Source organism: Anguilla rostrata, chromosome 18, assembly GCF_018555375.3.
Source record: "Anguilla rostrata isolate EN2019 chromosome 18, ASM1855537v3, whole genome shotgun sequence".
Lineage (NCBI taxonomy): Eukaryota > Metazoa > Chordata > Actinopteri > Anguilliformes > Anguillidae > Anguilla > Anguilla rostrata.
In genome coordinates, this window is record NC_057950.1 from 5,417,802 (window position 1) to 5,443,274 (window position 25,473).

Below are 25,473 nucleotides of genomic sequence, written 5' to 3' on the forward strand. Positions count from 1 at the left end.
TAATCCATTTAGGGCTTTAAATACAAATAGTAAAATTTTTAAATCATTCCTATATTTCACCGATAGCCAATGCTATGCTTATTATTATTATTATTATTATTATTATTATTATTATTATTAATAATAATAATAATTTATTTTTATTTATTTTTTAACAAAAAGTAACACGAATTTAAAGAAAGTAACACGAATTTGAGATGTTTGGTGGTTTGTAGATTTTACTGTTTACATTACTGCCATCCCGCTGCCACATTGGTCCCAGGTAATTTAAGGGGGGAAGACTAAATGATCGGTGTTCATTAGGGGGCAGTATTGCATTGTATGACGAAATGGAAGCTTACGCAAGCTTGCCTTCTACCATTTGGAACTTGAAAGCACGGTATAGTTTGAGCACTGACGATGGCATTGCTGCGCGTGTCAGCATCATCTCGGCTGTTCGCCTTGAGGTTGGCGAGAATTTTTCAAGTTTAGCCAGATCTGAACTATGACAAAGCGGAATAATACAAAAAAATGTACAAGTACGAAACAGCCTGTGGTCTTTTTCCCCTCAAGGTACTTTTTTCTGGAAGCGTTCTTTTGCTTGACACGAAAATTATCTCCTTCGTATAGACTACTGTAAAATGTAATTTGGCTAACGAGTGCGTTGTCTGTTTCCTGAAACGGTTAACTGCCGATATCTAAAATAGACCGCTTCAACGGTGCAGCCTAGTGTTGAAATTTGAGTTTAAAATCAGACTAAAATATATACAAAACTAAAACAAACAAAAAAATGCTATATTTAGGGTAAATTGAGGGATATCTCTGATAATTTTAGCACTGTGGCAAGTTCCGTCCTGTCGCAATAGCAGATTGCGTTCTTTAGGACCGAGGGGACAACTGCCTGGCTCGTGTTGCTCTGTAAATCACTATCAAGAGAACATTCAACACGCTCGCATAGCAGCATCCATCCTCCACAACATTTATACCCTGTCTTTTTATTCCAAAACGGCTGTCATTCGTCAAACCAGCAAAAAGGCAGAATGTACATAATATTTCTTCAGCACCGTGTGTGCGTAAAATAAAAAATCTGCAAGAGGAAGGCTTAGTCGATTGTTTTTGTTGATTCACCATATATGCGTGGACGTGCATCGAAACTGTAAGCGGGAGTACGACAGAACGGACACTTGGGACTTTGGTGTAAACTCTTGAAAAGAATCCGCAGGGTCCTGGACATAAACTGGATAGCCCACTGCAGGGACATTTATGTGCCGTTAACTGGGAGAACTGCTACTTGCCGTTGCGCGGAGGGCTAGCTAATGTTTGGCACGGGGAATGCTCTTAAGCAGAACGCTCTTTCACCTTGGAAGGTAAGTGCACGAGCGTTACTAGTCAGATCACGAACTTGTACAGCAATTGAATGAATGCACCAAGATGACATCAGTGCCTCAGAACCCACTGTAGGGTTTTTACTAGGTAGACGGTCTACGAGAAGAAACGCGACTGTTGTTATTCATATTATGAAAAGGCATCATCTGACATTGAACTGTGCATTCAATGTTTAAATCAGGACAACGATAAAGGGTGTCATGTGCGCTGCTATAACATAGGGGCGGAATAATCTTGACCAGGCGGATACAATGAAAGCATGGATAGGTATCCGATATGGCCAGTCATTTTAAATGATGCATACGTCCAGATAACTGCTGTGTGATAAATGACTTCCTAACGTCAATCACATTAGTGTACAATATTCCGGTCGCGATACGATCTTTGCTTTTAGAGCGGAACTTGGGCCGTTATTGTGCTGGCAACACTCCTATAACTGAAATTGTCCAAGGACTAATGTTAAGCACCACGGACAGCTCCAACAATTAACGATACACCCCAACAACTCCTTTTTTGCATCAGCATGTAGTGTACGTGGTACGTGCATATGGTCTACGTGGAGTAGTCTAGCCTAACAATATCAAGCAGTCAAATTAGCTTATGTGTTTAAGAAACATTTGAAAGACGTTTATGGATTATGTGCTAATTTACATCATGTAGGCTATTTGCGATAATGTGGGCTTTAACATAATATAGAATTTGAATGAATAAATCGCATTATCTCGGTATATCCTTGAATAATAGTCAGATATCATGGGATACTGTATTTGAAGCACTGCCAGACCAGCCTGCCTTTTTGCTGTGGGATTTCTTTTACATTTTTTACATTTACATCAACTTACGAACAAGAAACTACTCTAAATAAAAATAAAACTAAGTAGATCGAATGTTTGAATACAGGCACAAATAACTTAATGAATTCAAGTTAGCCTAATCAAAAAAAAAAAAAAAGTGATATACACTTCCATGAAGGAAAGTATACACTGAGGCAGTATGGTGCTTTTGTCGAACACAAGAGTTGGGACCCAATATTCAATAGGCAGTGTTGACAGACATTTTCTCTCATGTGTTCTCTCATATTTTACTACGTAAGGCTGTCTTCGAACAATTTCTTCTTGTGTTGCTTCTATAAGCCGAAGGCCTACCAAGACATCAGTAAATGCAAACATTTGATATTTTTGCTGATCGAGATCACCTTTGGTTGACCTTAAATATTTTCAGCACTGGATTGTGCAGAAATGTAACAGTATCCTTTCGTTGCGGTAAATCGGCCGAGCAGTCTACCATGAGTAGGAATGGATTACAGCGCGTGGCCTATGGGGCCAAGGGCCACCCAATCCACAGGCTATAGCGATGAGCCTTTCTCCGGTATAGCATATCGTCATATAAAATATCGTGAATAAAAATCTTAAAACGAGGAAAGATATATAGGCTACATGGTATTGTTTCCTTTGCACAGAGTGAACACTGATGGCCAAACCAGATGTTATTGGCGTGGAAAGTCATGTTTTGCCTTGACATAAACAGAAAGCACGTCACAGTAATATACTGATTTAGTCAGTAGGCTACATCTAGCCTAGCTTTGTCTCGTCACATTGGTTTCTTCATGCTCCCCCGGTCCACTTTTCCGATCCCGTCACAATACATGTACAATTAAATAAATGACAGCTCTATGCACCGCCAATAGTGTGCCAAAACCTAAAATTTGGATGAAGTCTTCCAACTGTACACGCCATGCAGCGGTTCCTAGTCATACAGGTTAAAACATAACATAAGAGCGACGTTTCATTCTATATTCACATTTGCAATTAACACAGTTATCTGCATTTTAATTAACCTGTATTTTTGCGGTAGCCAATTTTAACCAATTGCTGGTTTCAATTTTAGTTCGTGATCAGCTGGTGCTGAACAGCTGGCAAAGTGACGAAAAACTAACGCTTCATGAAACTTGATAGCGTAGAGGGAGAAGCTCTTGTTTAGCGATTGGATTAAATCAGAAGCAACAGATTACGTATAAAAGCGAAGTACGTTTCTCGGTTTAGCACAGTATTCCTAAAAGCTAATGTGACAAAGTGATTTGTTAATCACGTAAATAGCTGTTTATCAATGTCTAATTAACATCTTGTTTCTGTTTGGAGAAAGTACTGTTGACATAGGCCTACTGTTGTGGCAAGTCTAATTGATCATTAGCGAGCGAGAAGTGGTTATTCCAAACTAAATACATTTGTCTCTAAAACTATTGCAATTTATGCACACCTTCCTCCACCATAAAACAACATTGTCTCTCCAGGGTTCAAAAGTCAATTGCCATGCTGACAGAAACTGAACTAACTTGATTAGTCTTGGCTGTGGCTGACTCACTGAAGAACACATCAGGATAGAAAATGTCAATAGCATATCATAACTAATTCATTTCATGCTGTAATTCATAATTCTTCTGTAGGGTATACTGTACCCTTTCAAGTGCTAAAACTCCAATTCGGGTACACTGAGCACAGAACTTCACATAGACATAATTTCCTAAATCCATAACCCGACTGTGACAGAAAGCTGAGTGTTTTCATTGTAAGTTCCAATTTATTTCCAGTGTTTTTCTGGATGTGAAATACCGAAATATAAATTGACAAATAGATTGATCTATGCTCGTTTTTTAAAGGGTAGAGTCAGGGGCCCCACAAGGGATTTTGGGCCCCATGAACAGATTTCACATTAAGCCCCACCGCCCATGAAAATCCTATGTTCTAATAATTCTTGAGGGCCCCTGTCTGTTAGGGCCCTTGGAATCCTCCTAACTTTCCCCTATATGGCGTCTTTGCATACAATACCTTAGTCAAGGGTATCGTAAAACCTTCAGCACGGTTCTCTTTCTGATGATCTACAAAGATTTATTCAAAGCACCAATAAAATCTAACTTTGCTGCTTCTCTGCTGCAATTTTGTATCTACTGATGTTGTCCAACTGGAGTCATTCTCTAAGCCCTCCTCACTTTTTATCTTACGCAAAACTGAGACAAATAAGAACTGCTAATAAGTGCCTAAACTCCAGAGGGTCAGAGTAACACATTTACATCGATGGACTGCTGTATGTATGCGTGTGTAAAATGCAATGATTCAGTATGTATAAACTGAGAATCTACTGCATGCAATTAGTTAATGAGCTCTTCAGTCTGCGTTTCATTGCCCCTTCCTGATTGGTCCATTTAAAATTTGCTAAACCCTTTGTCATTCATAAAAAGTTTCAAAGGACGTGTAAAACAAGCTGGGGCCGCATCGGCTCTTGGATCACTCTTCAGCTCTTGACTGAACAGTGCCTTTTAAAAGGTCTTTGCAAGTGAGACAAAAAAAACTGCCATAATAAAGAAAATTAATATTTATACAGTCCATTATGCCTCAGCAGAAATGCCCCGACACGTTCCAGTGAAGTGTCAAATTGGTTGCTGGGCAGCGGGGGGCTCTTGAATGCTGGGGACTTTAGCAAAAACAGGGGGCCCCCAATCTGCAGGTCCATCCTTTTCACGACCCTGAAGTGGAGCATTCGGCAACGTTCCGCAGCGTTCCACAGCATTCCGCAGCATTCCGCAGCATTCCGCAGCGTTCCGCAGCATTCCACAGCATTCCGCAGACAAATACCGCTGCAGAATTCCGGCACTCCGAAGTGAGGAGGAACTCGGCAGAGGAAGCATAGGTTGGGGGGGTGGAGGGGGATCAGTGGCTCCCGCATCCGCTGCTTACGCAGAAAGACACTAATTTGCATGCCAGGAAAACAAGAGCTCGCAAAAATCTATTGAAGGATGGAGAGAAAAGGGGCGGAGGGACAGGGGGTGTGTGGGGGCGGGAACGGGGGGGGGGGGGGAGGGGCTGGCCCTGCACGCAGAGGCGACTCTGCCCTTGATGTTGTGGACGAGCTCCCAGTCCTGTGACATCATGACTCAGAGCTGTATAGCATTGCTTTGCCCCCCCCCCACCCACACCCCCACCCCCACCCCCGCCTATAAATCTTTATTTACCCTCGCTTCATCTTTGAACAGAGATCCTCAATCCACATTTACTGTTTGCTCCTCATAAAAAAAAAAAAACCTGCTCAAAACAAAATAGGCTTCCATTCCGTTGTAATTCTGCAGGGAAAACATTTTTGTTTGTCATTGAGATACTGTATCCCCCGTGACTGTGTCGTGAAAATGATTAATTGACATGACGTCACAAAGTAGATCAAAACCGCAGCTTTGCATTTTGTAGGTCTGTGGCAGTTCAGATGAAGCTTACTTGGCTGAGCATTAACGTGGTGACGGTCTTTGTTGCCAGTGATATTCGCTGAGCGGATGTCAGTACAAGTTGTTCGCGGTGGCATTTTGAACGAGACTAAATCTATGCAACACGCAGAAATCATAGCAATATCCGTGCCATCTGCATAATGCTCCCACAGTGCCTTTTAATCATATGTTTAGCATAGAAAGTGTAGAATTACAGACGGGGATAACAGATTAATGAAAAACGAGAAGACTTGAAATTTAAGCCTTAAGCCAGAACGTTCTGCTGCAGGCTAGCTTTGAACCTGCCACCACTGATTCATTTTTCACGTATTATAATGTAGAAAGAGTAAAACGTAAAGTGATTTTTCACCAATATGCAGCAAAAATGCCAGTGTTAAATTATCTGTGATACAGTTATTATAACTAATATTGCTCATGCGGTCCCCATTGGACTCATATAAACTTGTAGAGTTGATTGAACACCGATGAGATGAGTTTTCTGCGTATTCACATTTCTCCACAGCGCTTCGTGGAGCCCTGTCCTTCTTCTCACCTGTCGATTTCTTTTTTTCGGGACCGCCTGCAGGAAAGCCCTCTCCTCCTCACCTATGCCTTCCCAAAGACCTCAGTGAGGAGGAGTGGGTCAAAGAGAGGGACCAACTGAAACACCCCACCCCCAACCCCCACCGCGGGCCCAACAGAGCCGAGGATGGAGGGATCGACGGAGGAGAAGAGCGGGGGAGGAGAGCCGGGGTCGGGGTCGGGCTGCAGGTGCAACGGGCTGATAAACACGCGCAGCCTGGCGGTGGAGACCCGGGAGGGGCTGGTGTCCGTGTACTCGGCCCCCCAGTACCAGGGCCACGCGGTGGCGAACCCGTCGCCCCAGCCGGAGAGGAACGGGAAGGGCGGGGGCGGGCCCCCCCCGCAGCTGCTCAACCCCAGCGCCCTGCCCCGGGCCGTGGACCCCCGCTTCCGGCCCGACCTCATCCTGTACCCCGAGAGCGTGCTGAAGGCCTGGGGGGAGGGGGACTGCTGCGAGACCACCTTCATCGAGGACCTGTCGCCGCCGCCGCCGCCGCCCGCCAAGGACGGGCTGCTGTTCGCCGACGGCAGGTTCCTGGAGCTGGCGGGCGAGGACGGCAAGATCCAGACGCTCTCGTACGACGTGGACGAGGAGGAGGAGTTCCAGGAGCTGGAGGTGGGTCCGTGGGCACGGGGTGGTGGAGGGGGACGTTGATAGGTCCTGTATAAAATCAAATCGCCATTGCTTGTTTGGCAAGAGACTTGAGCTAGCTGACTTACAACAGCTCTGCACCAACTTCAGCTGCGTATGAGAGGAGACAAAATTCGAAAGCGCATGATCAATTTGACACGGTCCAAACAACACAGTGCCGTATCACAAAAACTGCCGGTGGCAATATTAGCCTTTATGTTTTCTATAGTCTACTATAGAAGCAAAATCTAAATCCGTCATTCTCAAAGGTTTCGCATTCCTTGAGGTGGACCTTATCCAGTAAAGCAAGATAAATATCCTGCAGCTGGAACAAGCAAGGAGACTATTTACATCTCATCACTGACAGATGGGAGGAAACTGTAAACAGGCACAAATATTTATGAATGCTTATGCTAAGGTTAATGCAGGCACAGTAAGTAAAGCTTAAGCTTGATACACTGTCAGAAACGTGTAAAAAATAAAAATAGAGAATTAGGGGACTTGTTGAAACAAAAATACACAGAAGTTCAGTCAGTCAGTCACAATCTAGCTTTCATTTTCCCCTTTAACTGGGCACCATTTTAAACAAATGAAGAGCTTCCAGGAACAGGAGACTGTAGTGAATATGCTTTTCAAGCCAGGAATGAGTCAGAAAAGCGTTTGTACCACGGAGGTGGACCAGAGGGAGGTGGGAGGGGGGGGGCAGCGGGTAGTGGGAGCAGCGAGTCTGCATGGTTAAGCTCCGCCCCCCTGCTCCCCCCCACCCCCCCTTAGAGCTTTCCCTCCCCCATATAGACAGCAGGAGGAGGCATGGCAGAATAGGAGAGACCTGGGTTTTGATGAGCAAAAGTTCTCCAGGAGCGTTCCATGCGAAGTGGAGTGGAGCGGTTTGTCAGGGATACGGGGTGGAGGGGGTGGGGGAGTGTGGGGGGGGGAGTCGGGGCGGGGGGTGCTTAGCGGTCTGTGCGGCAGGTTCCCGCTGCAGCCCGGCTGCTGCCTCCATCTGTCGCGAGTCAGCGGCGTAACCCCCCCCCCCTCCCCCAGACAAGCGCGCGGGAACGAGACGCGGGATTGGAACGGGGTGGGGGGCTGGGGGGGGGGGGCTGGGGCGGTCTGCTGCAGCCGGGAGCGGCCGGGTCTGACGGAAGCGCCGTGTTCTAATTGACCCCGGGGTGCAGTCGCAGGAAGCAGCAGCCCCGTTATTGGTTTCTACGAGGGCGGGGGCACATTTTTAAACGGGGGTCCATCGCTCATTAGCTCGGCGGACGCCCCGTTGCCCAGGGCGACGTACGACGCGCCGCCGACGCGCGGCTGCTCGGCCGACCGGATGTTTTTTTTGCCCAAAAGAAATTCCGCCCGTTCCACATCGTCCGCAAGGTTGCGCGCGAGCGCAGCTGTCCTCCAGGACGCTAACCTCCAACCTTCTGGCTAACAGCACAGGTCCGTGACCAGCGCGGCACGCTGCCGTTCACATCAAGCGCGGGGATGTGATTACCCATCCTGCTTTGTTATTTCTAAAAAAAAAATAATAATAATAATTTTCCCTGAGGGTGCCTGCACAGTGAAATTGTCAGTATTAAATTAAACTCGAGCAGAGTTTACATGAGTTCACGCAACAGGAAACGTGCTCTTGTCTGTATACGGTGTGCTGTATATCAGATTTATTTCACACCCCAGCATACTGTAATGTGGTGACTGGAGAGATCGAAGCAGCAGTAACCTAGGAAACTACTTTGTTTTTTTAATGATAGTCCAGGCTTGAACCTATGGCTACTGACTCCAGTCCGCACTCCTCCAACCCTTCACCAGCTGAGCCACAGGTTCCATTATCTTGCTACAGGCGCTATATGTGAACGAAGGGTTTGGTAAAGATGAAAACAGTCCCGTTTTTATCTGAACGTTAGTGCCTGTTCATTGTACAGTAATTGCTGAATGATTCTGCTTGCATAAAAAAGCGGAAATCAATGACTGTTAACAGAGAGAGGTAGCAATTTATGCTGCAATATGTTGCATGTGAAATACGATTCTGTTTTATCTACTTCATAGATGGGATCAAAAGTGTCCTTCAAGCACAGGGTAGCAGCTAATGATTTCATATTAGCAATAAACAATACAGGAGTATTCCCAGCAGCTAAATAATTAACTCGAACAATTAATAAAAATGCAACAGGATACGTCCATACCTTTTAATTTATTTTCATTAGTCGAGCCCAACTCGGTTAGTTACAATTAGAATTTAGGAATTTATAAATGGAAGAATCGTTAGGAGAGATAACGCTTCGTTCAAACACAATGGTTATTTTCTACGCTCAAGTCTTATGTTTAACTCTTTAAGTTTAAAAAAATCACAACTGTGCGATTGTAATATTCTTAACTGAACATTCTATTGCTGATGTAACAATCACCGCTGATAACTGAAAACAAATATTCAGTTCTAGAACACTGACTTAAAATATATTTTTTTTAAAAACAAAGGTTGTTCCTGTCTGCCTGGCTGGTCGTTGGGACGGTGGGCTTGTTGTACCTGGATGGTGTCCTTTGGCAGCTTGCTGTGCCCGCTTTGCTCAGCTTGCTCAGTCTCACCCCGGGTCTTCCATCACCAGCGCCGCACGAGGAGACCCATTAGCCTGATTGAAAAACGCGAGTCCTGATAGCCTACCAGACAATGCCTCACGTCCCCTCGGCATGGGGGTCTGGGCTGTTTCCAGGGCCTCCGAATCCACCCTGCAGATTTAAACGAGAGGAGGAGATGCGAGGTAGAATAAATTGGGAACAAAAAAAAAGTGCTGATGAAGATTACGTCCCAGGGTAGAATATGTGGGTCTTCCTGAGCTGGGGTGCGGTCTTCCTGAGTTGGGGTGTGGTCTTCCTTAGTTGGGGTGGGACTTTTGTCCCCGCACAGGCAAGTGGCTTGGTAACATGGAAAAGGAAATCTAACGGAACTAGCAGTAAGACTACTCTCCCACCCTTTCTGCCGATGGCAGAAGATTAAATGCAGACAGTTATTTTCTTTGAAAGGGGGGAAAAACGAGGCTTGGAATGGAAAAAAACACCAAAGAATTAGCTAGTGTGCTAGAGTTGCTTGAGTGACATTTTCTTCTCCGCAGGTAGAAACATTTTTTCTCGTTTTTTCAACCGAACGAAATGACAACCCCGATAAGAAGGTAATTCTATTTAACATCTCCAAGCAAGCCTTGCAAAAACTTTACGTTCTTTTTTTTTATAGCGAGCCACACAAAAAAACGTTGTTACCTACGAAGACAGCCGTTAACCTTCAGCGTCTCGAGAGGCCACTAAGTCATTTTAATTATCTCAGCCGCTCACTGTGTTTTGACCTTTCGGATAAAACACTTTTTGAAGTCCATTTTCAAATCCAATTAGTATTACACTCGTCCCCCTTTTTATGAATTCGCCACTTCGCTCGTCTGAGGGTCCTTGTGATCCAGCGCTCAGCTCCGTCTCTTTTTTTATTTCATGAATTCCTCTTTTTTTACGAATCCACATTTCTTTTGACTGTTTGCAGCCCTTATAACTCAAGCTCGTGGCGGGAATGAGATTAGGCCGCCATCCATTTTACCGTCGCACACGGTATTTGATTGAGGCAGATGGGAGGGAGGGGAAGCGCAGGGGTGAGTGCTGGGAAGGGGGGGGGGGGGTGGAAGGGGGGCAGATGATTAGCTTAAACTTCAGAATAGCCACATTCCTCTTTTTTCATCCCCTCTGCTCCTCTGCAACCACAGACTTCATTTATAAGAGACAGAGAAAAAAAATGTGAAAAGGAACAATTTGTGAAAGAGACAGACTTGAGCCCACAGAGGTACGAGCAGATGTGTTAGAGGAGAAACAGACGAGTAATAGAATAAAAAAATAATGAGCTCACAAATAAATATACCAGATTTGAAAGTGAAAAATACAAATAAACATTTCAGATTTTATGATGGAATTAAATGTTTGTTGATTTACATTACGTTACAGGCATTTAGCAGACGCTCTTATCCAAAGCGACTTACACAACTTTTACATAGAATTTACACTGCATCCATTTATACAGCTGGATATATACTGAAGCAATTCAGGTTAAGTACCTTGCTCAAGGGCACAACGTCAGTGTCCTAACCCAGGAACAGGAATCAAACCTATGACCTTACGGTCACAAGCCCAGTCCCTTATCCACTGTGCTACACTGCGCCCAGCGTATAAGCACTTTTCTCCTGCATCCCTGTGCATGAATATCATCTCAGCTGTGGCTCCACCCCTCTGCCCCGCCCCCTCCCCCTTCCCACTGCCACTTAAATGACCAATCAAAATCATAGATATATCACACATACAGTTATCATACCACCCACTACAGGAGTAGTATTGGTATCGATCATTTTGGAGACCATGTTTATTGCATAAATTACATACTGCACTTTACATCAAAACTTTTTTTTTTGTTGATGTATTTATAATTAATAATTTTATAGTCGGCGTACATCTTCATCTTGCGGCTTAATTCATAGTTTAAATGAAAGGGATCGTGCAGCCCTTAATGGAGGTCGCAGCGGAACAAGGAGCCGTTTTTTTACGAGCGGTTAGCACTCTGTGCTCCCGGCTCCGCCCCCATCCTCTCCTCCTCAAACAAAAGCAGTCGTTAGGAGCCATTATTTCATTTGTCTAATCAGTAGACTCCCACAGCATGACTCGGCACTTTGTCCTCGAAGAGCACTCCCACACACACGCTCGCACACACAAACACACACACACACACACACACACACACATACACACACGCACACGTAATCTCACCCTTCATCAATTCATCATGCGCCATCACTTCACAATCATTTTTTTTATTTTATTAAATTTTTATACCAGGGTCCTGCTCTTGGGAAAACGTCTTGAAATATTTGGTGAAATTCTGGTGACAGCACTGGCCTGGAATAAATTCTCGTGTCTTTTTGGTATCTCCGTGTTCTCTGCTAAGACAGGAACTGGGAGTACTTTAAACGCTCAGTAACCCACCTCGCACACGTCGCCAGGTTTGCACTGGTTCTAACCCTAATCCAACTTGGAAAGGGTTTGAAATGTGTTAGAAGGTAGACTGCAGTGATTCACTTTAATCTGCCCCTAGGGAGGACATGTTTAAAATAAGCATCATGCCAAGATATTTCTAATTGCCTGAGCCTGTATTCCAGAGCATGTACATCATACCCTTTAATATTTTACACTCCACATTTAAGTTTTATCACCAGCTGGAAAACAGAGCCATGCAGATGCACATATAACTGCACTATAAAACAGACTGGAAACCTGGTGAATTAGGAAGCAGCAAGCCAGAAAACTGCTGGTAATAGTGAATGGGTTTGGTAGCACAAAGCTTTTTTTTTGTCCCCAGCAGAAGGCTGCAAAGATTGCAGGCAGTGGGGGTTTGCTCGCTCCATCCATATCTGTGATGAATATCATCACCATGGGGTCGAGAATCTCAGAACTTTTTTTTTTCCCCCTCAAACCTCTTAAGTGCCTGGCGCATTAAGATTATTAAAATTGCATCTTCCTCCTCGTGCAAGGTTCTCATTTCTCCCTGGCGATTCGAGGGGCTGCTCCGCTTTTGTTTTAATGTCTTAATGAAGTTCCACTCAATGGCGCAGTGCAGTTGCCGCTCGACCGTCCCCTTTTTCTCTACAACAGTTACCGCACTGTGAGTGTACTAGCCGCCATAATAATTTTCTGAACATCAGTTAACCAATCGGGTAAAGCGTATTATGACCTACACTGCGGTACGAGCTGAGGCGGGAACATGTGCTCTGCAAACACAATCATCCTGTAACGTTTTTTTTTCCCCAGAGCGCAGGATACAGGCTGTTTGTCCAATCAGAGAGCAGAGAGCACGGCGCACGTAGAAAAGCAAAAATCTTGATTGTGTGCACCCTAGAAAGGCAGACTATTCGCCTACCATCTGTGTGGATTGACAGTGCGTACTCTTACCTTACAGTTGGGCGGCAGTGTAGTATAATGGCTAAGGAGTCGGTACTTAACCTGCATTGCTTCAGTATATACCCAGCTGTATGACTGGATACAATGTAAGTCGCTCTGGATAAGAGCGTCTGCTAAATGCCTGTAATGTAACGTCTTACCGGTGTGTTGGGTTGGTGGATGGAGTGTAGCACAGTGGGTAAGGAACTGGGCTTGTAACCGAAAGGTCGCAGGTTCGATTCCCGGGTAAGGACACTGCCGTTGTACCCTTGAGCAAGGTACTTAACCTGCATTGCTCCAGTATATATCCAGCTGTATAAATGGATACAATGTAAAAATGCTATGTAAAAGTTGTGTCGCTCTGGATAAGAGCGTCTGCTAACTGCCTGTAATGTAATGTAATGTGTTGAACGGTAGGCACCATCTCTTTAGCACACCACACACCAGATGACGCCTGTACGCCCGCGATGCAACGCTCAAGGCTTCTGTCTCGCGAATTCACTAGAGGGTCCCCCTCCTCAGCTCAGGACCGACGCTCATCCGTTAACATTTGTCTGCGGGACCTGAGCCCCCCTTCCCCCGCATCCCTGTGTCAAAACGAACCCCGTTTATCCTGTACTATCTCCAATCTCCTAACAAACGGCCGCTATCTCCTGGCCCCTCTCGACAGGTGCCATTAAGCAGCCGTCTCTCCCGCCGTTGTCCCACCCCTCCCAGCGCGGGACGTCAATATTAAGGCGTGCCCGCGTGTGCGTGTCAGGCCCCAGCCGGCTGGGAACGTAACGGCAGAGCGCAGAACCACCGAGCGCCTGCTCTGGAGGACGGAGGGGCTGCTAACGGTTAGCATGACGAGGAGTCCCAAAAAAGAGCCTCCTGAGCCCCCCACCCCCACCCCACCCACCACCACCTGGTGATATAACGATACATCCAGCCATCTTGATGTTGTTCCCCTACCGCTTCACACCCCCCCAGCCCCCCCTCCCCGTCTCCCCCCCATGGTCCGACGGTGGCCTGCGGTCAGATCTTTGGGCCGTGAAATTGTCTGGTGGGCTCCCCGGGCTGCTCAGCCCCGTCGAGCATGCGGCAGGGTGGTGGTGGGCGGTGGTGGAGATACGGAGATGTAGGCCTTAGTCACGAACGCGCCTGTCGGGCCACCGTTGGCCTGCCGGTATATATGCTGCGGGTGAGCCACCGCGGCGGTGCGCCATGGGCCAGATCGTTCCGACAGCCATTCAGCAGTCGGCAAACAGCCGATCCTCGGCTCTCAGCTGGCGGGCCGCTGTCGCGCCGGCGCGCGGTACTCTGGCAGGCCGACGGCTGCGCCGACGCCGGGCCGCCAGTGGGCCAGCGGGCTAGCAGGCCGAGAGCCGCAGAGGACATCCGGCCCCCGTTGGCCAGCGGATTGATGATGGAGTAGAAATGGCCCCCGCTGCCCAACGGGCCACCCTGGCCAGTGCCCCAGTCTGAGTGGCCATGAGCACAGAAACCTCCAGGAAAAGCAGGATCACCTTCTTTCCGGAGCTCGGGGGTCAGCACAAACTGTCCATTACACATACATCCAATAAAGCACATGCAGAACTCTCCAGCTTCCGAGACAACTTGCTTTGGTGGTGGGAGGGGGTCATGTCCGACTCTTCCACCAGGAAGGAAGTCTGTCCCCATTGGCGATGCGTGCTAAAAAAAAATCCCACCCCACCCCCACCCCCTGAAAACCATGGGCGTGTCAAGCGGTATCACTCCTGACAGATCATCTCCTCTGGCTCAGATGTGGCTTCAGGTCAGCCCCAATGAAATTCATCCGTCCCTCACAGAGCAGATTTAGTCTGTGAAAGAATGTGAGGCTACCCCTTAAGAACCAATAAGTGTCATTAGCTCCTTTGGCTTGGGGGCTTGGGGGGCGGAGCCCTGAGTTCAGGGAGCCAATGACGTCTTTCGCTGTGTGGACCAGCCAATGAGGAGCCATGATTGGAAACCCGCAGGACTCAGACCTAACACGATTTAAAGGCGAGTGAGAAATACTTCATTTCCCGATTCCAAAGGATGGAATTCTTTTCTGTAATACATAGTGGCCGCTGAATAAATCGCAGGGGCAGAAATTCAGCCACAAAAGCCCTGTAAGTCACTGCATATATCAGTTTCTGAAAAGCATAGTCCACGATGCATAAAATGCTGCACCATACTGCTTCCTGGAACGTGTCCCCCCGGGTATGAACATCCATACTTCATAATTTATATATCCAACAAATATGAATATGTCCAGGAACACTGCCAAGACATAGCAGGAAAAGCAATTGTTTGTTGTTTTGTTCAATTCATCGACATGACCTTTTGTCTTGTCTCCCTGTTGCTAGAAGCAGCTACCAATTAACCACAATCACCAACGGAGAAAAAAAAACCGCCCCCTAATTTGGAGAAATGTTGTTTACCCACGTCTGTGTTTGCTGTTCCTCAATGTTCCCTGTAGCACTGAGTTTGCTTGGATGGTTTCGCTTGAACCTGAAATGCTTGCGCACAGATCCTGAAAAGCCCTAATCTAGGCCCAAATGACTCATCCGTGCTTTCGCGCAGCACTATTCAGACAAAGGCTGCCGGTGGTGGGCAGACCGTCATCTAATGGCCGGTAATGGTGCTCCCCGGTGCTAAAACATGCCGTTGAAGCTTAATACCCGAATTACCAAAAGAAAAGGGCGGCTTTTGTGGTTTCTATTCGTTTTGAACGCAGCGTTACCGAGCGACCAAACTGCGGCACGTCCTGAATGCATTTTGTACAGGAATACAGGCCATGCCGGTCACAAATTTAACACCCCCCCCCCCCCCCCCCGCATCCCTCCTACACTGAAAAAGAGCAAGGCCTACTCATCAGTTAACGGGGGGGGCAGAAATCAGCCAGCCGATCCTTTAATTTTAAGCAGGGGAGGCGAATAATGAACAAATCACATTTCATTTGTGTAGCTGGAAGGTAACAAGGGGGGGTGTGCGGGGGGGTGGGGTGGGGGGGTGCAGAACAGAACAAACCCCGTTTGGGGCAGGGGACGTGGAGACAGCCTCGTACGTCTTTTTCATTTGATCACTCAGCCACGGCTCCCCCAGACAGCTTCATCAAAAGCCCGAGACCCTTCTGCACGTGCTTTTTAAAAATGTATGTGTCTAACAGCACATTCGCAATAAAACTCCGGCATTAAAAACGATTAAATTAGGCTATTTCACCATAGGTTTGCTCAGTCAACAGCTTTCATTTTAGACCTTAACGATTAAAAAGCATCAGGTTTTGTCAGGCATGACGCGACGTATAAAAACGATAAGACGTATTTGCCGTTTTGGAGTTAAAAGATTGGTTTATTTTCCATCGACTGGCTGAAAACAAAAGCAAGATTAGAAAATAAAACAAGATTAAAACGAGGAATTGCTATCGCGACTGCCACTTATCCCTGTCGAGAGTAACGCAAGGACATATCGGCAATTGCAAAGACAAACTGAACAACGGGGATGGGGGTATTAGGGACAAAAGCAATTGACTGCGCGCTGCATCTTCTTTCAATAAAAATGCGGATAAACTAATCCCATACTAACTATCCTCTAATGGAATTGCAAGCTAACACATAAGCACTGCTAGAATATTGGGGAAGATTTCAGTTAGACAGCCATTTGACTGCGAGATAATGTTGTGGGTGAGGAGGCTCCCCTGGGAACACTAAAAGTCTTCATTGTCTGAAACAGTCAGTCACAGGGAAATAAAAACATCCCAGGCACAGTGTACGCTAACGCGACAGCAACATACCTTGACTGTCATCATTTAGTTATGCAAAATTATCAAAAGAGGACATGTATCATTTAAATACATGTCATGGGAGTTCAGAAGGAAATGGCAGATCGGTGCTATACCACTGTTTAAATTGTAGAATTAATATCAATGACCAACCACAAAAATCCTTTTAACTAAAATAACAAAACAAAATAACATTCTAAGGCCATTCCTGCAGTGCTCTTCGCAACTTCAAGATAACAGCAGACATCTGGGAAACTGGGTAGGCACGCAGAATGTTTACCCTAACTTTCCTAAATGTTCTGAGAACGTTCAGAGATCAAAGATAGCTCAGCTGGGTAAAAACTTTTTTTTTTTTTTTTTTCACGCCTTAAGTTTATGGACACGGCGTACAGCACCGCAAATTACCACGGCAACAAAAAAAGCGGACTTTCAGACGCGGCCGGGGAGAAAAAAAAACAACAACAGCGTGTGGCATTTCTCTGAGGGAGAACATCTCCCAATTTAAATAAAAGCACAGATCACAGATCGCACACTGCGGGGCAATCGCACGAGTCAGCGATTTTCGCGGCTGGAGATCGGGAGGCGTGGCGGGAATGTTAACTCGGTGTAATGGCCGCCGCGGGACCTGGAAGCGCGCAGGAATCCGAGCTCCCGGGAGACACGGAGACACGGAGACGGGCTCGTTTCAACCGACGGGACGAGTCCCCTGGAGGAGACGACAGACGCACGAGTGGGGTACAGGGGTACTGCGTATCGGGGGGGGGAGGGGGTGTACAGTGTGCTCCTGTCCGTGCCGACACGCTGGGGAGGGTGTGTGTGTGTGTGTGTGTGGGGGGAGGGGGTGTACAGTGTGCTCTGTCCGTGCTGACACGCTGGGGAGGGTGTGTGTGTGTGTGTGTGGGGGGGAGGGGGGCGCGGCGGTGCGCTCCTGCTCATGCTGACACGCTGGGGGGTGGGTGTGTGGTGGGGGGGTGTGTGTGTGTGTGTGTGTGGGTGTGGGGGTGTGTGTGTGTGTATGTGGGGGACACGCTCCGGCTCCCTTCTGACTGCGGCCGCGCGTGCGCTCACTTCCTGTCTTTTCAGAGCGAGTACTCGAGCGACACGGAGAGCGAGGACAACTTCCTGATGATGCCCCCGCGGGACCACCTGGGCCTCAGCGTCTTCTCCATGCTCTGCTGCTTCTGGCCCCTGGGCATCGCCGCCTTCTACCTGTCACACGAGGTGAGAGCCGGCATGTTCCGTCCTCCTCCCTCTCTCCCTTTCTCTCTCTCTCTCTCTCTCTCTACCTCCCCCCCACCTGTCGCACGAGGTGAGAGCCGGCACGTTCCGCCCTCCTCCCTCTCTCCCTTTCTCTCTCTCTCTCACTCTCTCTCTCTCTCTCCCTTTCTCTCTCTCTCCCCTACCTGTCACACGAGGTGAGAGCCGGCACGCTCAGTCCTCCTCTCTCTCTCCCTGTCTCTCTCTCTCTCTCCCTTTCTCTCTCTCCCCTACCTGTCGCACGAGGTGAGAGCCGTCACATTCCATCCTCCTCCTCTCAGTTTCTTTCTCTCTCTCTACCTGTCGCACCAGGTGAGAGTCAGCACGCTCCATCTCCCCTCCCTCTCTATCTCTGTCTCTGCTCTCTCTCTCTAGTGTAGGGGCCAGTCAAATCTCTTGGCTGTGTACTGTATGTACCACTGCTATGTAAAGGCATTAGACACTATAGTTTGTGAAAAACTTTGTGAATTTTGATGATTTTAACGTGGTGCTATGCACCATACATTGGGTCCAAACCATAGTCATGTCTCTGCTATTTTAGGTGGTAGATGGCAGACATGTGCAGTATATCCAATATACCCCCTTATCAAAAGCATTGCAATATGAATTTCGAATCCGCAGTTCATTTTTGTTTTTTATGATTGGGCCGGTATGAAACCTGAGACAAATACCAAGTACAATACAATAGTATTTTTTAAATCCATGGCTTTCACACCTGAGATCCCCCCGGGGACATATTCTCAGGTGGCACCATGAACATGTTGATTAGATTGTATTAGAGAATATACCCCATAAAAACTGCGCTCAGCAGAAGCACAATCAGCGCAATCAGAACTGACGGAACTGAAAAACTGCATATGCGCGTCGCCCAAAATAAGTGCTAGCGGTCACTGTTTCATTTCTCCCTGCAATCCACCAGCTGGGTCACAAGTTAACTGCAGGGGAAGGGTGCGCACACAGCCAGGGCTGATCTCAGGTGCCTGAATGACCACAGGAGGCGCTACTGAGCTATATACTGGGGAGGATAATGATAATTAACCATGGTGCTGATGATCACTACATCAAAAAAAAAAATTCTTCCATGTTTAATTAAAACCTTACCACACTATATTCACTAATAATAAAAACACGAGGGCAATTCCATTCATTTGCTAATTTACCATCGGCACGTATTCATACTTAAGCATGTTTCCTTAAAATACCATGTACAAGCCTGGGCCAAGACTAATGCTTAATAAAAATTAACAGAATCTTTGGTTTGCCTCTGAGGCAAATGTTTGCACACAGACAGAATAGCACACACTGGACTGAATGCCACACAGCATACAGACTTGTCCTACCAATAAAGTGACTTTGATGGTCTTTCCATGTTCTTTGTTCACTGTCAGTAGTAATGTGTATCTTAAATCTTGGTGAAGAATATATATGTCAATTTTGTGTGTGTATGTGATGTTTTGATTGGCTGCTGTAGCTAAATATCCAATGGGGAGATATACCGTTTGTGGGCTTGGAGCATTTGTGATGATGTAATCAGGCAGGAAAAAGAAGGAGGAGGAAAAAAAATGCAAAATCTCTTAAGTTTTGGGCTCTACTGTGCAGATGTGTGAAGTTTTTTGTGAATTCTGTCTGTTGACCTGAGGTCAGAAGGTACAGAAATTAATGTTTTGAAGGGCTGAGAGTCTGTGGTCATTGTGGTTATGTCTGTAGGAAACCCTGTAAAGTGCCAAACCCTCGGTTCTGTGTAGGTATGGGGCATGCTGCCCCACCAAGGCATAACTTGCACACTGGACTGCATGTCACAGAGCGTACAGGCTGTCCTACCCACAAAGTGACTTCTATGGTGACTTTCCATGTTCTTTGTTCACTGCTAGTAGTAATGCTGCATATCTATCTTAAATCTGAATGAGGTTGTTTGCCTCTGACGCATCACAAACCCCCTGGCAGTGAAGTGTGATCAGCACATTCAATAAATTAGCACAGCGTTCTAAGTCATTAGTGCACAGTGTGAACAGCAGTAGAGAATAAGGGGGGGGCGGGGGAACAAAACTGTGTGAAATTCCCATGCTGGGACAGCAACAACATAAGCCTGACTCTACAAAATCACATCTTGTTTAAAGGAGTGAGCTAATTCGTCATTGTTAAATAGAAACTTGAAAATTTCAAAAAATTCTTCAAAAATTCAAAAATTACTGGCCCTGAATAGCAACCGAAAGCAGATGAAATATTTGTAGCCGATGTTCTGATACGGGACCTTGGTACAACAGAACGCTCGCCCATTATGTACACTGTCGAAACCAAAGGCCAATCGTCCGGTCTTAGTGTTGAACAGCTGCGTCAATTGAAAGGGATCCATTAAAGCCCTTTTCTAATTGACTCTATAACCTTTAATTATGCGATCAAACCACTGAGAGGGGTAAGTTCCACTGGCCTACATTTCAATTAATTTGGCTTTGAATATTTGCAGTTGGATCGTTGTTTTGATGTGGTAGCGTGTCGTCATGCCTCCTGGTTTGACTTGCCATAACTTCCTGACCTAGCCTACGCTTACTGTATGAACTGGACTTAATGTGTTCATGACTATGACTAACTGTGACATAATGAGTATGGTACCTCATTGGACCTGTTTCTGGTAGTTGTTCCAGTGACCTTTGGTATGCACTTATTGTACGTCGCTTTGGATAAAAGCATTTTCCAAATAAACGCAATGAAATGTAATTTATTATATGGCTTATACTGGCTGCTTTTCTTATATCAGATACTGTACCGAGACCTAATGACCAGTGACCACTTACAAATATGCTGAACTGGCAGGGATATCTGTCTTTTCAGTGCCTCGTCTGAACCTGCAGTGACCGCACTGATTTTTACTGACCGTACCCACCTCTCAGCTTAATCTAAAGTAACGCTGATCGTGCAGTCCCTCTCACCCCTTTTGGGGATAGGTGGCATTGGTGGGAACTTCGATTGGTGAACGCTGCATTGCGATTGGCCGCATCGTCGGCCTGACGTCACATCCAGAGTCGAGTCGAGTAGAGCACCACGCTCTGTGACAACCGTGCAGCATGCCAGGAGCGTTTGGGGGATCTCGGCAGCGTCAGAAGTGCAGACCTGAGCCTACAGAGCAGAGATCTGCAGCCCGTTATGACAGCACTGACGAGTGCCACTGCCTGCAGTCATCGCTTTGCCGAGAAAGAGTCTCTCTCTCTACGGATTTTATGACTTTTTTGATGCATTGACAACCCCAGCGCAACTCACTGCACTGAAAATTCATCATAATACCAACTTCGCAATGACATTTATATCTTAACTTCATCTTCATATTGGTACTCCCACATTTTTAAAAACCCGTCTGCTTGTCGCGTAGGAACACGGACGTGAACTGTAGGTTGCGGGAGCCGTCGTCGGACGCCGTTGGCGAAACGTTTGATCCGACCTGGTCCTCCAGATCGCGGGTTACTGTACCACTGGCGTCTCTCGCTTCTGGAGGACAAAAGAAAGGGGTTCTCAAGAGAGAGAGAGAAAAACCAGCCCTCCACGTGGGTTAACTGGGCCTATAGGGAAGTGGATTTGAGCGCGCGTGTGGACTTGAGCACGCGTGTGGATTTGAGGGCGCGTTTGGATCTGAGCACGCGTCTGGGTTTGAGGGCGCGGCCTCCTTCCATTTTCGGTGGGGCGGTGCTGCACCCGATTCTCCGCCTGGCCCCACTCCGCCCGCGGTCCTGCAGCTCATCACGACTCCACACCTACACCCCGCTCGCCCGCTCGCTCGCTCTCCGTTTAAAAAACGCAGCCGCTTGGCAAGGGCCCCTCGCAGCCCACGCCAGCTTCCCCCAGATCCAACTACAAAAGGCCTCCCAGGAAGGAAACAGATAAATAAGGCCCCTCCCCCCCCACTGGCACTGCGTCCTGTTTAAAAAGCGCCGTGATATGCCAAGACGTCAAAGTCTCAGCCACGAGACTCTAAAGCGACAGTATTCTTAAAGATCCGTAACAATTTAACACAGGGTTCCTTTCCCTGCGCTTCTACACGCATGGATCAAATACAGGTCCGAGCAGAAGATCAGGGGCGGCAGTGTAGTATAGTGGGTAAGAAGCTGGTCTTGTAACCTAAAGGTCCCAGGTTTGATTCCCGAGTAGGACACTGCCGTTGTACCCTTGAGCAAGGTACTCAACCCGCATTGCTTCTGTATACTTCCAGCTGTATAAATGGATGCAGTGTAAATGCCATGAAAATGTTGTGTAAGTCGCTCTGGATAAGAGTGTCTGCTAAAATGCCTGTAGAGTTACACACCTCAGTTCATGGATGTGCTCTTCAGAATTGCACTGTGGGTATCTGAAAAAGGGGTCGCAGACAACGAAAAAACAAAATGGTTGAGCAGGTGACATTTAAACCAAAGCAGATTGCTGAACACCCCCTGGAAGGGTTTTCCGTAGTATAAAAATATAACAGGAATAAAAACAGGAAGGCAGGAGAAAACACTATGCAAAGTTATTCATCCAAGTTAAAATATACTATGTCTGAGAATACTGCATGGTGAATTCTCAAAGGTTTTCAACTTGATTGATAGGTGATTCACAATATATAGTGACAGAAATTTCAGTGAATGACAAGGCTGTGGAAAGGTGTCTCAGCTGACATATTTTACGAGTTGGCAGTACGATCTCAGTGAGGAAGCTGGCACAAACAGGGCAATTCCAAAGACCGAGAAGCTTCCTGTGGTGAACTACAGTTTTGTTCTAATCCTGCACACACTGAAAATGTACTTTTATCTTTTTTCAATTAAAACTGTAATTACAGTTATTTGCTGAGCGAAGATGATGTGGAACCTAAAAACCTTCTCCTGGAAAAAAGCAAATGCTCCAGTGTTTCAAGATAGTAATCGTGGAGGCAGTTTAAGGAGTGTTCAATTATGAACCTCTCTACACCCACAAATGGTTTTTTGGAATTCTTGAAAAAAAAAAAAAAAAACTATAGCAACAAGCTCCAACAGTTTTACCGTTGCAACCACAACTGAGAAGGAAAGCTAGGCTGGCTCACTTTCCTCCTACAGGGAGCTTGTTCCCACAAGCCAATCAGAAACCTTGTCTCGTTAATAAAACCCACTGTTGTTCATTATCAGCAGGCTACCCGACAGATATTACGGTCCCTCTTGTGATCTCCAGTGTCAGCGAACATTGACCCAACCAAAGACGTAATTTATTTACCGGCTAAATTTCTCCATTTATAAGGCAGTTGGAGAAGAACCGTTTGTCAGGTTAACAACATTATTGACATGCAAGGCAGGCAATGTTGTTTCTGATGTATTTGGAATATCTCGTATAAATCACTGAAGCCGTCCAGACAGGGCCAAGGACATGCGCTACAGTTATAAATGAAGCTTCAAAACATTTTGGAAGGTCCTCCTTTGCTTTTGAAAGAAGCCAGTCTGACAGCCAGAGGAGAAATTTCTAGGTGTTTTTTTCGACTGAGGATTTTTGTCCTGTTGCGTAAAACTTGCACGCCGTATCTGCGCTACGGACGGATGTTGCATTTAGATCAGTCTTTCCGTGCTCTCTTGCCTTGACAGACAGCGACCAACTGCCACTCCTGGGTGATGCAGTACCACAGCATACCGCACTATCTGCATTATGAAGCATGTCCCCACTCAAGATCAGATCACTGTTTCATGTATGTCCGTGGGGACATTTGTGATGGCATGCTTCAGAAAGAGACACACACGCGCACACATGCACGCACAGACGCATGCGCATACACACACACACACACACACACACACATACACGCATGCATGCGCACACGCGTGCGCGCGCACACACACACGCACACACATGCACACACAGACGCGTGCGCATATACACACACACACACACACAAACACACGTACACGCACACGCATGCGCACACGCACACACATGCACACATGCACGCACGGACGCATGCGCATACACCCTCACGCGCACACACACACACACCTAAGACAGTTAAAGGCAAATCTAACTCAGAAGAAATGCACTTAAAGCTTCCAGCCCGGTTCCTGCATATTAATAGTAACACGAAAGGCCATGCAGATTTTAATTGGTTCTTTTACCCTTTTTTTGTCCCATGCAGGACTCCAATTAATTTCCCCTTTGAGGCGGCATGCAGAAATCAATACGCAGTAAATGGAGGCGATAGGGTGTAAAAATTCACATTATGAATCCACATTTCACGGTTAGAGTGCAGGTTCCCCCCTTATTTCCCTTACCCCACCCCCCCACCCCTTACCCCCACCCCTCGCTTAGAGACAGTACAGCAAACCTGTGATTGCCTGCCTGCCTGAGAGTATATCAGAAGGTGTATAAATGATAAATGGCAAATTCGTTTAAAAAAAGGATGACAGCTGCAGGCCTTCTCACGGATGGCTGCAGATATTTCTTCTTTGCTGAGGGAGCGCCGAAATTGTTCCCGTGCGGCTGACGGGGGGAGGGGCGCTCGGTGGACCCCGTACGGCTGGTTTCGGAGGAGGGCGTCTGAGGACACCGCGATACAGCCGTCCTTTTGTGGTGGTTTCCCCTCCGTTCGACGGAGGCATTAAATGGACTGCATTTTTTTTTTATATAGCGCTTTTATCCAAAGCGCTTTACAATTGATGCCTCTCATTCGCCAGAGCAGTTAGAGGTTAGGGGTTAGGTGTCTTGCTCAAGGACACTTCGACATGCCCAGTTTGAACCGGCAACCCTCCGACTGCCAGACAATCGCTCTTACCTTCTGAGCTATGTCGCCCCATTAAATCCAACAGGTTCACTTTCAGTGTTTTCTGGTTGTCTGTAAATGTCTCATGTCAACCAGGTCCCCCGAGGCATATTGCAGAGAGCGGAAGAGAGTTTGAATACTTATGCATTATGCATTCAGGCTCGGGCCTATGAGATTTTTTTTTTTTTTTTTCCCCCGGCTCAAACAAACGTAACGGATAAAAGGGTTTCGCGAGTTCGACAGGTGTCGTCTCAGGCCTTAGCCAGACTTCGCCTTCGGGGGGGGGCAATCCAGGAAGACCCAGACAGGAAGGAGAGGCCTGCTCATCTGTCTCTGTGAGCCACCTGACCAGGAGCGAAGTGCTGTAATGAGTCAGGTGACTAAGAGGGACAATAACCTGACCTGAGCGCACATCTGTTTGTCGGAACGAGAAATCCAAGGGCAGCAGCTGCAGATCTGCAGAGCTACCGGGCACCGGCGCGGCGAGGATTGCCAGAGCCAGGCCTGGATCTCAGCGGCTGCTACTGAACCCTCTTCACGATTCTGCCTCAAAAAGCAAGCCACGGAATCACGGCACTTCGTCCCAGCCACTACCATTTTTATTTTAGACTACAGATGGGTGGCACACCCACAGTATCCACGTAGCCTATTCTCTAGCCGTGAATACAAAAGCCTTTTTTTTTTTTCCCTCTTTTTTTCCATTTTATTTTTTCCGCCCCGGAGACTCCCGTAACCAGGGCAACAGGCAGCGCTTATACTTTCATTCCGTCTCCTCCTCTTCCCCACAGTTTTTCGCGCGGCTGCTGTGTTTTAACAGGTGCAATTCGGATAAAGTACCCCGAGCTCAAAAAACCACGGTGGCCAGAGAGAGCGCACAGCTGCGGATGTAGTACGGTAATTTATGGTTTTCTCTATTAGCTTGTGCGCGCACTCGG

The 25,473-nt window shown here is 46.9% G+C and overlaps 1 protein-coding gene and 1 long non-coding RNA gene across 2 annotated transcripts in view; one reads left to right on the forward strand and one right to left on the reverse strand.

The window, feature by feature from the left end:
* The first annotated feature begins 385 nt into the window (after positions 1 to 385).
* Positions 386 to 25,473, forward strand: part of LOC135245267 (synapse differentiation-inducing gene protein 1) — a 39,817-nt gene continuing 14,729 nt past the window's right edge. The window contains exons 1-3 of the mRNA XM_064318215.1: positions 386 to 1,346; positions 6,201 to 6,812; positions 17,632 to 17,769. Coding sequence (XP_064174285.1) covers positions 6,324 to 6,812; positions 17,632 to 17,769 — 627 coding nt within the window. The 5' untranslated portion in view covers positions 386 to 1,346; positions 6,201 to 6,323. The remainder of the gene's footprint in view (positions 1,347 to 6,200; positions 6,813 to 17,631; positions 17,770 to 25,473) is intronic.
* The window catches only part of LOC135245269 (uncharacterized), a 59,680-nt gene continuing 42,387 nt past the window's right edge, over positions 8,181 to 25,473 (reverse strand). Inside the window, exon 3 of the long non-coding RNA XR_010327182.1 lies at positions 8,181 to 9,551. This is a non-coding gene — a long non-coding RNA (uncharacterized LOC135245269). The remainder of the gene's footprint in view (positions 9,552 to 25,473) is intronic.